Consider the following 13833-nt stretch of genomic DNA (forward strand, 5'->3'; position numbering starts at 1 on the left):
TGAAAACAGACCGAGACTGCAAACATGAGCCCTAGTCAAACAGTGAAGGGAGCCTGGGCATCATGATGTGATGTGCCCGGAACGGGATGAAGGAAAGAAGCTAGGGTGAGATTGTATGAATCGTGTCACCCACGCGGCTCTACCTGGCTCACATCAGCTCCTAGGAGATGCCCTTCCAGTGAACAGGAAGTAAGAGGAACAAAATCAGAGGCCACGGAAAGAAACAGGGATTTCCTGTGATTTCAGGATTTCCTGCAAGATTTCTGATGTGTGTTTCCAAGGCCAAGTGTCCAGGTGGTCACAGGCAGACTCCTGTCTTGCAAAATTCGGGAACGTTTCTAAACAGACAGGAAACCCATTTGTTAAAACAACAGCAACAACAACCTTCAAGCTGACTGCCTAGTGTTAGGGACAGGGCTCTGGAAGTGTTGCTGGACCCCAGGCAGCAGTGTCCTCCCAGTCCTGGGACTGTGGCCAGGGAGGGGCCTTCCCTGCTGGGTCTTCCCTGGGGCTCAGCAGGTGTAGAGTTGCAGCTCAGGTGTCTGGGCCGTGCCAGCTCCACTGGGGAGCCTGGGGGAGTGTGAGAGGTGCAGGGAGACAGGGCAGGGGCTGTCCTCCCACAGGCATAGGGGCCGACCCACGGGGCCCTCTGCGGCCTGCACTCCAACCTGCAGCGGGGAGCCCTGGCCCCAGGACGCCAGAGCCAGACAGGTGTACAGCTGGCTCTCAGCTCCTCAGCACAGCGCAGGGGTACAAGGGAGTGGGCTCAGGACTGAGGAGACTCCGCCCACAAGTCAAGGATCTCCTGAGACCCCCCAGCTCCCACAGAGGAAGGAACAGAACCAGAACAGAAGCACGGAAAGCCCTTTTCCTCCCCCGGCTGCCCCATCACCTCAGTGGCACAGCTCCCGCCACTCGCTCTGCTCAGAGTCCTGGATGTCAGCCTTGAACTTCATCCCCATACCCAGCCCCCGTGTGGGTCCTGCTGCCTCTTGTCCAAGCTCTGGCCAGCACCTGTGCCACCTCAGCAGGAGTCCAACTTGAACTTGGAGTCCAACCTGTTCCCAGGAGGCCCCGCCTACCTCTCCTGGCTCCCTTCTTTCCCTCCCCAGCAAGCCCAGCTATGACTGCCCCAGGGCCTTGACACAGGCCGCTGCACACTCCAGAGCGCTCCCCTGGGGTGCCCCATGTGGTGTCACTGCACCCTCCCCTCCTCAGAGAGGACGCCTTGCAGTGGCTGTGGTCAGCAGTACACAAAAGTGGCAGGAAGTGAATGATGACCCTGTCTCCTGTCACCCTCAGTCCCTGACAGGTGACTCCTTCCAAAGCAGGGCCTCCTCCTGTCATTCTTGTTAAAGGGAAAGCACTGCCCAGCCCAGGGGCCCCCATAGTGCCCAGCAGGTGCCTGTGAGCAGAGGCAGGCAGAGAGGAGAAGGGGTCATGGGCCAAGTGTGACTCTGCCTGCTCAGGGCAGCACAGGGTGACCAAGTGATGGGACACGTGCATTGACATTCTTCTCCTATCTTTTTTTTTTTTTAGAGGAAAAAGCGGTACGTTTAGTAGGCAGGTTTAAGATACAGTGCCCTCTGCCCAAGAGAGCGAAACCTAATCAGTAAGTGTCCTGGCTGGGGCCCGTGGGCAGGAGAGCAGGTGCTCAGTGTGTGCCTGTCCCAGGTGCACAGTGTGGGACGCACCTGTCTGTGGGTGGGCCTAGGACGCCCTCTACCCCCCAGACCTTGTGAATGGCCCAAGGTGTTCAGGTTCCCGCAGTGGCCCAGGCTGGGGTAAGGACAGGATGTAGGAGGTGAGGGATCCCATGAATGGGGCAATTCCTCCAGCACCTCTTTGCAGCCAAGAAAAGGCCCCCTGCAGATACAGCAGTCAAGAGCAGGACACCAGGCAGCCCTCTCTGTCCCCTCAATCCAGGGCCATGATGGTGTCAGGTGCCATGAAATCCTCAGGGCCTGACCTGGATGCCCTTGGCTGTGGCTGCAGAGCTGAGAGCCTGGGAGCCAAGCACTCGTGACCTGGCCCATTCACTTTCTGCAGCCCTAACTACCCCCTCTGCAGGGTCCTAAGCACGGAGGGAGGGGCGCCAGGGGCTGGGGCCCACCGAGGGCAGGTCCTGGGTCTCCCCGCCCCGCAGCTCACCTCCTGCCCTCACTGTGCCCTAGGAGCATCATTGTGGAAGTCAGCCTGAACAAAGGGAGGAACTTCTTAGCCAATGATGTCAGCATGAATGTCGTGCACTGCGTGAGTACCCAGTGGGTTTGCAGTCCCCGTGGGAGGTCCAGAGCCTGTGCTGTGTGCACTTGCACCCTGGGGAGACCAGAAGGGCAGCAGGTCCCTGGGCTGACCCAGGAAGTAGCTCCTACACACAGGCACCTTGGGAGAGTTCCGTGCTGGCTTCCAGGAGGGTGGGTGGCGGGAGTTGCAGAGTGGGGAGGTTGTCTGTTAAGAGCAGGGTCCAGGATTTCGGGGGAAGCCGGCAGCCCTGAGGGTGTCCTAGACATAGAGCATCGGGACGGTTCCACCAGCTGCAGTCAGGACGTGTGTGCCTCTGACTCAGTGTCCTGCCGGTGACCCGGCCCCCAACCCACTAATGACCCAGGCCCTGTGGCTGTGCAGAATCTGCTGTCATATTGCAGCTGCCTGCAGCCTCCTCCCCGCCTTCCACCAGCCTCTGCCCGCAAGCACAGACTCCTTTCTGCAGCCTTGCCTCTGCCCCTCAGCTCCAGCTCCAGCTCCCTAGGTGGGAAGAATGAGCAGGAGGGCGGCAGGGGCCCTGCCCCATGGCCCACGTGACCTGACCTGGGCTCGCCCCTTCTCTCCCTGCACACTGCCATGCACCCACAGGGAGAGCTGCTCCTGTCCCTCAGCAAAACTAGAAACAGGCTCAGAGGGGTGCTCAGGCCAGGAAGTGTGGAGAGAAGGCCTTGGAATGTAGCCCCAGGTCTGCTGTCCCGCACTTGGGCCCACGCCTCTCGGGGGCCCGAAACTCAGCTGTGTGTGCTCCTGGGGCTGGTGGACCGCACCAATCCCAGGAGAAGAGTGACAGCTAGGCGCTCCCACCCCGGGGACATGCCATGCCCTCACGAATCCGGGAAGACGTGGGAGAAAGGGGAGTGGGTGGTGGGGATGCCTATGGGGGGCTTCCAAGGAGAGCACAGCCTTCCCTGGGCCTCAGCCACAGTGGCCGCGAGTGCCGGCTGGCTGCATGGTGAGCTCTTTCTTGCAGCCTGTTCGGAGAACGACCACCGTGCCTACAACCATCAGAACCACGACTACTACGAAACCACCTCCGCCCCCGACGCCCCCACCGACTACAAAACCAACCACCATACCTACTACAAAGCTGACCACCACCACGACTCCTACCACCACAACGACCCCTCCCCCACCGCCGCCTCCTCCGCCTCCCCCTCCCCCTCCTCCCCCTCCTCTTCCCCCTCCCCCTCCCCCACAGACTACAGCACCCCCAAAGACGAAACCCCCCAAGACCCCTTATCCACCAGGCAGCACCGTAATCACCGTGCCTCACCCCAGCCTAGCTTTAGTGATCACCACATTCGCCCTGGCCTTGGCGCTGATCTCAGTGCTGCTGTGGTGGCTCTGGTGGCTGTGCTGCAGGGTGAGTGCCCCCTCCTGCCCAGCTGGGGGCCCAGGCCACACCCACTACAGGGACCTGCACCTGGCCCGGCCCCTGAGCCTGCCTCTGGCCAGTGTCCCAGCCACTCTGTGGTCATCTCATGAGCTGGTGCAGTCACAGATATTGTCTTCCCACTGTGGCTGCACCTGTCTCTGAGTCTGGCCTCACTCTGGCTTCCTGCCCAGGCTGGTCCCAGGAACTTGGCCTGGGACACCTGAACTCTGGACTAAGGTCTACTCTGGTCCATGAAGAAGGGCCACCCCAGTCCCTGAGACCAGGGCTAGCTCTCAGCAGCCAGTGGGTGACCTCTGTGGGTGTCCTGGGAAGTCCTGAGGGCCCCAGATGGAGGGGGAGGCAGACCATGGAGGATGAGGAGCCCCCGGGGGAGGGGAGGCCTGACACTCCTGGAGGTGGAGCCTGCTGGGCACAGCGCCACAGGTACGGGGTGCCAGATGGACACCTCCAAGGCCATGCCCTGTGCTGCTGCCCCAGACAAGGCTCCCACCCATCGGCATGCCGCCCCCATTTTTGTCTCTAACATTCTAGAAAATCAGGAAGCCACCGCCGCCACCACCCCCAGAAAAGGTCAGTGTGGATTTGGTTTTCATTTGTTCCCTGCCTGGAGAGGACGGGGACCCTCACCCACAGCATCCTGAGGCCTGGGCCCAACATCTCCCTCCCAAGGGGCAAGGGGTGGCCCCAGGGTCTGGGATGCACAGTGATGTCCCCGGAAGACCCCTCCAGGCTCCCAGCATGCCCAGACAGGGCACAGAAGGAGCAGGGAGGCAGGAGCAGGACAGAGGGAGCTGCAGTGTGGGCTGGCAAAGGCTTGAGCCAGTGTCTGGGACCGCACAGCCTGTAGGCCAGGCCTCAGACAGCAAGGGCGGCCCCAGGACAGGCAAGAGTTTAGGAGCCGAGGCGCTGGCATCTGGGGAGAGGCCGTGGCAGTGCTGGAAGAAGGCTGTGGGAGGTCCTCACATAGGGCTGTGCCCTGTGCTGGGTGCAGCTCCTCGTGCGACCTCCACTCAGCCCAAAATATAGAGGATCAGCCAGCCCTGTGCAGTCATGGGACTCCACGTCCCTGCTCCCCGACAGCCACGGGCAAGGAAGTAGACAGTTGCATTTCTCTTCTAGAAGCCCAAGAAAGTGCCTCCTCCACCGCCCCCGCCCCCGCCGCCCCCCGTGACCGTGTGTCCCACAGTGATCGTCTGCTGCTGTGCCTGCCAGGGGGTGTGGGTGAGCAGAGTGTCCCAGGTGAGGAGGGTCCTGCGGGAGGGACAGGACCCAGGTCTGGGGCTGCGTGCTTGCCCCTCACATAGGGAGATCGCTTTGTTCCCATGGAAACCGCCAGGCCCACCCAGGGGAGGGACCACAGGATGCTGAGGAGCTCTGCCCCCAGGGCTGTCCCAAACCAGAGCCTCCCCTCTGGCAGGGCCCAGGCTGTAGACACGGGGCTGACCTCGGTGTCACAGGGGATGTTGCCAGCTTGAGCAGCGGTTAGGTGTGCAGCCCTTTGCTAGCAGGTGTGTGCGTGAAGCTGTCCTGCTCACAGGCCGTGCAGGGAAGGGGTACATGTGAGGGCCTCACTGTGCGCTTCCAAGCCTGATGCTCGCCAGAAAGGCCGGGCCCTGCCAGCTCCGGCTGTAGGCTCCTTAGGCTGGGGGGAAACAGCTGTCCCTGGTCTTGATGCCTGCTGAGCCGGGGGCACTGAACTACACCAGTTGGAGGACACAGGACCCTAAAAGGCCATCACGAATACTGTGCACACAGGGATGGATACTTGGCAATAAGTGGGGTTCTGGCATACTCCTGGGAGCTCCCGGCTCCGCTGCCTGTCCCCTGACCATGCTGGACACAGACAGCCCAGCTACACCCACCGGGGAGGGAAGCCGACCACTGCCCAGGCCTATCAGCCTGCAGGGCGCGGCCCTGCCCTCCCCAGGGCCCCACAGGGCTCCTTCTGGCCTGGGCTCTGCTTCCTCCCCTCTTGCCCCAGCTGTCAGACACCTGCCTGTCCCCCCGGCATGCACAGGGCCCCTACCAGGCTCTCCCTGTGCCGACCCCAGATGCAGGCCTCCTCCCCCTTCCTCCCGCTCCTGCCCAGGCCCTGATGCGCACCACGTGCCCCCCGTCCCCCACGTATCCCTCCACCGTGAACGCCCCCCTCAGGCCAGTCCTGAATTCCCTGCTTCCTGCTCCAAAGAGGCTGCTTTGTTCCAGACCCAAACTCTGCGTGACGGGCAGCCAGCACCCCATAAACACGCAGGCACCGGCCCCGCCCAGGAGGAGGCTGCAGCCTGGTCCCGGGATTCTGGAGGTGGGGTCCATGCTCAGGGGGCTTGCTCACGGCCACGTCTGCTTTTCAGGGCACCCTGGACGGCTTCTACAACTACATCCAGCCCACCTGCCACCCTTCACCGATGATGTTGTGCCGGGCCAGGGGCCAGGTGAGCCGGGCTCAGGGATGCTCCCTGGGGCACAACAGCCACTGCTTTTGCCCTTGACACTTGCCCGCTGGGACCATGGCTCAGAGTCAGGGCTGGCAGGTGCCAAGAGGAATGCCCTGGACACAAAGCTGACAGCTCCTGCTCATTGCCCCATGCATGGCCGTGGCCAGTCCTTTGGGGCAGCAGTGCTGGGGACGTGGTAGCAGCTGCTTGTGGCCAGCACTGACCAGCCCAGGGCCCTCCCCCTCCCTCATGCCCAGATGCTGAAGGGGCGTGCCCACAGCTGGGAGGCACACAGCAGGGAGGCAGGAACCCCACACTCCAGAGCAGCGCGGGGGGCAGGCAGCACTGGAAGGGCCTGGAGGAAGGCAGTGCACCCAGCCCAGTGTCACCGTGAATAGAGCCAGGGACAGGTGTGTCACTGGGAGGCCCACCTGCTGTGGCTGCCTGTGCACCCCCCCCCCCCTCCGCCTTTCAGTCCTGGAAGCCCCTCCAGGGTTTGGATGAGGGCGTGGGGGTCACTGTGTCTCTGCTCTCAGCTCTGACTCAAATGCAGCTGGGCCTCAGCTCTGCACTCAGCGCCCAGTGCCGGCCCCGCACGCCACAGGAGCCTCATCCTTTGCACCTGTCGGGGGCTTCGGCTCCTGCTCATCTGAAAAGCACTCACTGAGCAGAAATCAAGGAGCGCCCAGGGCTCAGCTCCCTGCCGAGGCTCTTGGACGTCCGGACCCCTCGCCTTCCCCAGTTCTAGAGCTCAGCCCCTCCTTCCTTGGATGCTGGCCCCTCTGTCCATCCACAGAGACAGCCATGCAGAGAATTCCCTGGTCTCCATGCCACACTGGTCCCAGGCTCTCTTCTCTCCTGTCCTCAAGCTTCCCTCTACCTCCCCCTGATGGGGACTTCTGGTATTACATCAGCACGCCCACACAATCTGCTCCAGCAGCCCAGCCCAGGTTCCAGAGCCACAGGCACCAAGCACCTCCCGCCTGGCCAGGGACTTGGACACAGGTTCTCAGCATGATGGACGGGACATCGTTCTGAGCTTCTACTCAGCCTACCAGGAGGGACAGGTGTTTGGCACCTGTGCTCGGTCAGGAAGGAGGCCTCCAGGCTCGGGGGCCACCAGCCCCGGGCCACCAGGGGCTTCACCAAGGTCCAAGCTCTGGGTCCTGATGCTCCTGCCCCATCCCTTTGACCCGCCCACCACTGCCTTCTGGCCCAGTGGATACGCCAGCCCCAGCCCCCTCTCTCTGTTCTCTTCCCTCCAGGAGAGGTGGCCCAACCTCGCCCTCATGAAGGCCCCCAGCAGCTCCAGCCTCTGCCTTCAACCCAGCCTGGAGAGTCTCCCCCTCATCTGGTGTCCCCAGTGCCACCACCTCCCAGACAGGTGCGCCAGGCCTTCCGCCAGGATGCTGCCGCTGCCCGCTCCCCAGAATCAGGCTCTCTGCAGGAGCACCTTGTCCCTGCCTCCCCTGTAGCCCGGCCTCTCGGCACCCACACCCCAGATGAAGAGGCTTTGCTTGCTGAGTGTGACGTGCGCCCGAGTCTTGCTTTATGGGCAAAGCAGTAGAAGCTTGTTGCCAGTGGCCACGGCTTGTCACCTGGGGAGATGCTGCACTGTGGGAGACGACCTCTGGGTGCACCTGCTGGGACAGGGCACCTAGGGTGGTGCGGCCTCAAAGCATGGGTGAGCCTCTGTCCCAGCAGCCCTGTCACCGAGGGCTGGGGACAGAGAGATGTGTGCTCCGATCTCTGTGAGAACAGTCCCCAAGCATCTGTGAGATATGAACTTGACCCTCATCTCCCACAACCCCTAATGTTCCAGAGAAGCCTTCGAATGCCTAGTGCTGGGTGCTTCATGGTAGGGTCTCATGGTATGGCCACATAAAACTCTGAGTCAAGGAGGCAGCGAGGCCACCTCCCTCAGGAAGCCAGACCTCCTTCCTGACCCCCACACTGTCCCCACGTGCATGGGCACTCGGGATCTCGGGATTCCATCCGCTCAGAGAAGCCACACTGTGTCCTTCTTTCTTTTTTTTTTTTTTTAAAAAAGCTTTATTATTTATTTGAATGGCAGAGGTAGAGAGGGACAGAGAAGTCTTCCATCTGCGGGCTCACTCCCAGGTGGCTGCATTGGCTAGAGCTGGGTCAATCCAAAGCCAGGAGCCAGGAGCGTCTCCCAAGTTTCTCATGCCTGTGCAGGGGCCCAGCCCCCGGGCTGTCCCCTGCTGCTTTCCCAGTCGCATTAGCAGGGAGCTGGAACTCTGGATCTCTCCTGGGTCTCCTCCCAGCTCTGGCTCCACAGCTGTGTCTGGGGCACACTCCTCCCTGGCCCCGCCCCGTCTCCACCCACACGGGAGTTCCAGGAGGGCTGCTGTGGGCTCCATGGGGACAGGGTGTGACAGGCTGGGGGGGCCTGGGGTAAGGAGGGCTCCATACTCACGAGCTCCCATAGGCAGGGGCCGCTCACTGTCTAAGCCACTCCAGAGCAAGTGTGGGCCGAGGGACCCCCAGCTGCTGAGGCCGCGTGCACGGTGCTGCCCAGTGGCAGAGAGGCAGTGACAGCCCCTGCATAGCCTGTGCACCCCTGGGGAGGAGGTGGCCCAGAGCCTCCTGGGGGGAGGGGTGCCTGCAAACAGAGTGTCCTCGAGTCAGGGGAAGGCAGCTGGGGGCCACGTTGGGGAGCTGAGGAGGGTGCAGCAAGTGCCCAGTGTCCCAGGCAGTCCCTGGGGAAGGCCACGCCCACCTCAGCCCCAAGGACACAAAGTTGGCTTGGCTTGTGCTTCCTGAGCGCCGCCACAGAGGTGCCCGGTGCTGAGTGCCGTCGGATCCTAGGCTCTGACCTGAGTTTCTAAGCTCTGCTCTGCACCACCCGGGCTGCAGAGACTCCTGGCTCAGGCGGTGCGGCTGCCATACTGGCTCTGTCCACAGTAAAGAGAACAGGGGCTGCCGGGGGAGCAGGTGTTTGGTCAAGGTCACACAGCCTGGGTGTGCCTGAGCCGGGATCCCCGTGTCCACGCCTGGCTGTGGGCATCTCTTAGTCCAAGGTCGGTCCACACCCCTGCGCACCTGGCCAGGCTCCGAGCACCGGGGCTGCTGCTGTGTCCATCTGCACACTCCAGAGTTCCTGTTCCCTGAGCCCACCCTGCATCTCACTGTGAGCCCATGTGGGACAGCTTAGGGCAGGGTAGCACACACACACCTGGTGCTGCGCCCAGAACTGATACCAATTTCTTCACCTCAGGGGCACCCAGGAAAGTTGGGTCTGTAATAGCATTTACGCCTTTTGTCGTGAGGATGAAATGAGAGGGTGCATGTAAATACTCAGATACTCAGAATCAGCGACAGGTGTGATGCTCTTGATGTAATCTGATCGAAACTGGTTTTCCGGGTTGGCCAGTGGAACTGGGGGTCTAATGGTGCTCATCGCCGAAACTATTGTCTGAAACAGAGTGAAGAAAAGAAAGATGGATAAACATAGTGCTTGGGCTCTATGGACGCTACTCTAATATGTATTCACTTCTGTCTCCACAGTTTTAGGGTGCAGAGTGCTTCAACTTCCTAGGAAGCAACCATTACGAAAGGTGCTTACCACAATTGCGTCTTTAACATCTTTCTGGATGTCCAACATTTTCTGTTTCTTTTCCTTGAGTTGAAAGAGAATTGGTATTAATATAAATTTCCCCTTAGCACTGATCTGAATCAACTGAGTAGGATTTTAAGTTTCCCACTGTGGAGTGGGGCTAGACTGGTTCACAGATGGTTTCCACCACCCCAAGACAACAGCTGTGCAGTTTTTATCTGGGAAAGGAAAATACTGCCCCTTTCTAAACTGAACTCAAAACAAACTTCAATGTCTGCTTTCCAACAGTCATTTTATAATCGATAGCTTTAAATAAGTTACTTCAACTTTATGCAAGTTTCTTCAAAAGGCGGAAAAATTGCTAAGAATACTCCATATAAGTACAACTTCAGTTATATTTGTAAATACGTTTACTTCAATCTCTCCTGTATGTTGTTACATACACACTGAAGTAGACTCAAGCTAATGATATGATGGAGGAAAGTGTATATTGAGGTGCAGTCACTCTCCATGTCCACAGTCAGAACCTGTGGATCAAGAACATTTGGGGGAAAAACACTGGGTCTGTACTGAACCCGTACCACCTTTCCCCCTTGTCATCATTCCGTCCTCAGTAAGCAGCTACGCACAGGGCGTTTCCACTGTGTTAATACTGGACGTCATCCAGAGGTGCCTTCAAGTGGGCAGGAGGAGGCGCGTGGGTTCTGTTCAAACAGCGCAGTGTTTTACATAAGAAAATTCAGCAAACCCAGATCTGAGGGGTCCAGGAACCCATCGCCCATCAGCACTGGGGAAAAACTGCGTTCATGGTGGGCTCAGAGCAGTACCAGTATTGCAAACCAATAGCATAAGAATATCGAATATTTTGTTAGTCAAGATTTTTTTTTTTTTTTGGACAGGCAGAGTGGATAGTGAGAGAGAGAGAGAGAGACAGAAAGGTCTTCCTTTACCGTTGGTTCACCCCCCAGTGGCAGCTGCTGATCTGAAGCCACGAGCCAGGAGCTTCTCCTGGTCTCCCATGAGGGTACAGGGTCCAAGCACTTGGGCCATCCTCCACTGCACTCCTGGGCCAAAGCAGAGAGCTGGACTGGAAGAGGAGCGACCGGGACAGAATCCGGCGCCCTGACCAGGACTAGAACCCGGTGTGCTGGTGCCGCAGGCGGAGGATTAGCCTACTGAGCCGCAGCGCCAGCCAAGATACTTTTTTTAACCGAGATATTGTCAGAAGAGTTTGCCTGGGTACGTTAAATTCAGCAGCAGATTCGTATTCTCCCTCACCTACCCCCGCCCCATCCAATGAACTGTTCAGCCACATTGATATACAGGATCCTCATCTGTTTGATAGTGCTTTTCCTGGACTCACCAGCCCCTACAGACAGACAGACAGACAGAATGTTGTGATGTGCGTCCTGACATTGTTGCCCACCCTGCTCACCCTGAAACCTGACCAAGCGAGTTTTCCCCTAAACAGGGGGCTATCGCGTCCTCGCTGCTCCTGGCTGCAGGAGCTCAGCCCCGCACCGTTGGGGCTCGGCCGGCCCTGCCTGCTCTGCCCCGGCTCGTCCTGTTCCCAGCGGAGAGTTCTGGGGGGGCCGCGGGCTCCGCCGGGCTGCAGCCGCCTTGCGCCCTTACCCAGCAGCAGCAGGCGCTGAGTCGCTTTGTAAGCCAGGCGCTCTTTCTGCAACTGCTTCTCCATCTTTTTGTTGGCCTCGCATCGTTCTTTTTCATCGACACCCTGGTCTTCTGTCATCTTGCTGTTGCCCAATCACCCCATGCCTGCCCGCTGAGACTGACTTCCACACTGTTAGGAATGCGTTCAGAAAGCACCAGAGAGGCGCAGCGATTTGTGCATCTGGCACCGATTCGCTCCTCCTCGCTGCTGAAAGAACGGCCTCGTCTCTCGGTGTTCTCCGATGGAAACCGACGTTTCTTCTCCCACCCACGGCCCGCTGCAAACTCCCAAGTGAAAAGGATGCAAGGAAGACGCGCCGAGGGAAAAAATGCTTTTTAAAAGACTATTAAAAATCTGCAGGATAAACACTGTACAATGAGCGGAGCCGGAGAGGCGCGGGAGTCGGCTCCGTTGGCAATAGGCGTGCGGCACGGTGCCCTGGGTTTTTCCCGCTTCCCTGCGCCTCGCTCAGTATGGCCCAGTGGGGGGCAGTGCGCACGCTCAGAGGCTGGGTCCCCGCTAGGAACGTGTCCTAGCACAGCGCAGAAGGAAGGAGCGTGCCACCGGGTCCCACCGGGGTGACTACGGGCACCTGCAGGACCGGCTTATGTCCCGCTCGGCCTCTGCCATTGGACCCACGCTCCCTCCGGGGTCCGGGGCTTACACGGCGGAAGAAGGATAGGGGCTGGGGCTGCTCCGAGGCGGCCGCACCGCTAGTCCCGGGGCCCTCCGGCTCCCCAACAGAGCCAGGCGGGTAGAAAGAAGGACAAGGGGGGTGCTTACACGCTGCGCGCGTGGGGTCCCGAGCCCGCCGCCCGCTCCTGCAGCCGCGTGGCTCCCTCGCGCCGGGGAGAGTGCAGTGGGCGCGCGCTCATCGCCTTCGCCGGGGATCATGCACACTGTATCAGGGAGGAGGCTCCCAGAGGCGCCCCACTCGCACCGCCTTTGTTCCCTCGAGGATCACTGGAGACGCAGCAGCCCACCCACGCCGCCGCCTCCTTCGCCGCCTGTCTACCTCCAGCCCCTGTTCCTCCTCTGCAGCTCTTCCTGACACCTTCTCTAGAAGACACTGTGGCCTCGAGCTTAGCCTTGTGGCAGAGGAGCGAGCGAGGGCGGGAGACTGCCACCTGTTGGCCTTCCCTGTGGCTGAGGCCGAGACCCCTCCCTTCCTGGCAGGCAGGGCTGGCAAAGAGGTCCCTGGGCCCGCGTCCGGGCAGCGGTGGAGACCACGGTTCCCGCGCACTCAGCTGCTGCAAGGTCATGGTCTCTAGCTGGGCGGACCCTGTGCTCCAACCCCCACCCTCCACCCTGGCCTGGCTTTCTCATCCTTGGTTCAGTTGTATTTTTGAGGCCCCCACTTTTCTCTAAACTTTCATGTTCAGCCTCACTTGGCCTTCTCGCCCCCAGCGGCACTGCCCCACGCTTGGCTTCTCCGTCGCAGGTCACAGACTCCGGCCCTGCCTCCCCAGGACTCACCCCCTTCCCGCCCCTGCAGTTGTCTCCCATCGCCACCTCCTCCTTCAGCCTCTGTTCTTTCTACCGGCTTGGGTCTCTCACGAGTATAAACACATTCAATCCTGTCCCGTTTTAAGCCAACAAAACCTTCCCCCTCGGGCCGTGTCCGCTTCCTCCACGGTTGCCCTCCTGCCCACTGCGGTGCAGAGTTAAACAGGGCACCTGACGCTGCCTGGCCTGCACATCGTACTCCCTGTTCATACTTCAGCCCCCTACAGCCTGCCTTTGGCTCATGCCTCCCATAGAACATTCTTTCACCAGCGTCCTCCATGCCCTCCTAGGGCCTAAAAGGTCTTAAGGAATCTTGGTCTCCACTGCCGTTGACTTCTCCCTGGGGGTTCAACTCCTTTTTGAGACTGGGTGCCTTTGGCTACCTCCACACTGCCCTTGGGGGCTCCTGGCTCACCTCTGGCTGGGGTAGCTCAGTGCCTGGGTCACCCAGCACAGCCTCTCTCCCCTGGCACATGTTCCGGGTGGGCTGACTGTACCCTCCACACCCTGACCACACAGGTCTAAACCATGGCCGCATCAGGTCACCAGCCCAACGCCCCCAAGGGGCCTCAACTTGCCAAGCATGGTTCCAGCCCTGTTGGAAGTACATGGGGAGTGAACCAGTGGCTGGAAGCTATCTACTTTTCTGACTCGCTCTGTCAAATAAATAAAATAATTTGAAAAAGTGGATGTTTTCATGGGATTTGTCTTGTCCTCTTCTTTCTGGCAATTTGTATAAATCACGGCATTGAAAAAAGGGACAGGTATTTGGTTTAGTGGTTAAGATGCCCTCAGTCCACAAAGGAGAACCTGGGTTCGCTACCGAACTCTAACCCTCGAGTCCCACTTCCTGCTAATGAAGTTCCTGAGAGGCAGTGGGGATGGCTTAAGTGGTGGCTCCCTGCCACCCACACGGGAGACCAAGGCTGAGTTCCTCCCTCCCAGCTTCAGCCTGGTCCAGGCCTGGACATTGCAA

At 59.9% G+C, this 13833-nt stretch overlaps 1 protein-coding gene and 1 long non-coding RNA gene across 7 annotated transcripts in view; one reads left to right on the plus strand and one right to left on the minus strand.

Moving 5' to 3' along the window:
• The window catches only part of LOC103351332 (anthrax toxin receptor-like), a 27785-nt gene extending 20161 nt beyond the window's left edge, over positions 1-7624 (plus strand). For both annotated transcript variants that reach the window (XM_051823755.2, XM_051823756.2), the window contains exons 11-17: positions 1540-1612; positions 2175-2253; positions 3239-3631; positions 4196-4234; positions 4784-4903; positions 6016-6096; positions 7365-7624. In XM_051823755.2, the coding sequence (XP_051679715.2) occupies positions 1540-1612; positions 2175-2253; positions 3239-3631; positions 4196-4234; positions 4784-4903; positions 6016-6096; positions 7365-7574 (995 nt within the window). In that variant the 3' untranslated portion in view covers positions 7575-7624. The remainder of the gene's footprint in view (positions 1-1539; positions 1613-2174; positions 2254-3238; positions 3632-4195; positions 4235-4783; positions 4904-6015; positions 6097-7364) is intronic.
• The window catches only part of LOC127484189 (uncharacterized), a 32588-nt gene continuing 26161 nt past the window's right edge, over positions 7407-13833 (minus strand). For 4 of the 5 annotated variants that reach the window (XR_011382518.1, XR_011382516.1, XR_011382517.1 and 1 more), the window contains 2 exons: positions 9689-9742; positions 9414-9538 (listed from right to left, as the gene is read on the minus strand). This is a non-coding gene — a long non-coding RNA (uncharacterized lncRNA). Of the gene's footprint in view, positions 8726-8842; positions 9539-9688; positions 9743-13833 lie in introns of those variants that run through there. The other variant, XR_011382520.1, reaches the window with a different exon arrangement.

The sequence above is a fragment of the Oryctolagus cuniculus genome, chromosome 15 (genome assembly GCF_964237555.1).
Source record: "Oryctolagus cuniculus chromosome 15, mOryCun1.1, whole genome shotgun sequence".
In the NCBI taxonomy this organism is placed as follows: Eukaryota; Metazoa; Chordata; class Mammalia; order Lagomorpha; family Leporidae; genus Oryctolagus; species Oryctolagus cuniculus.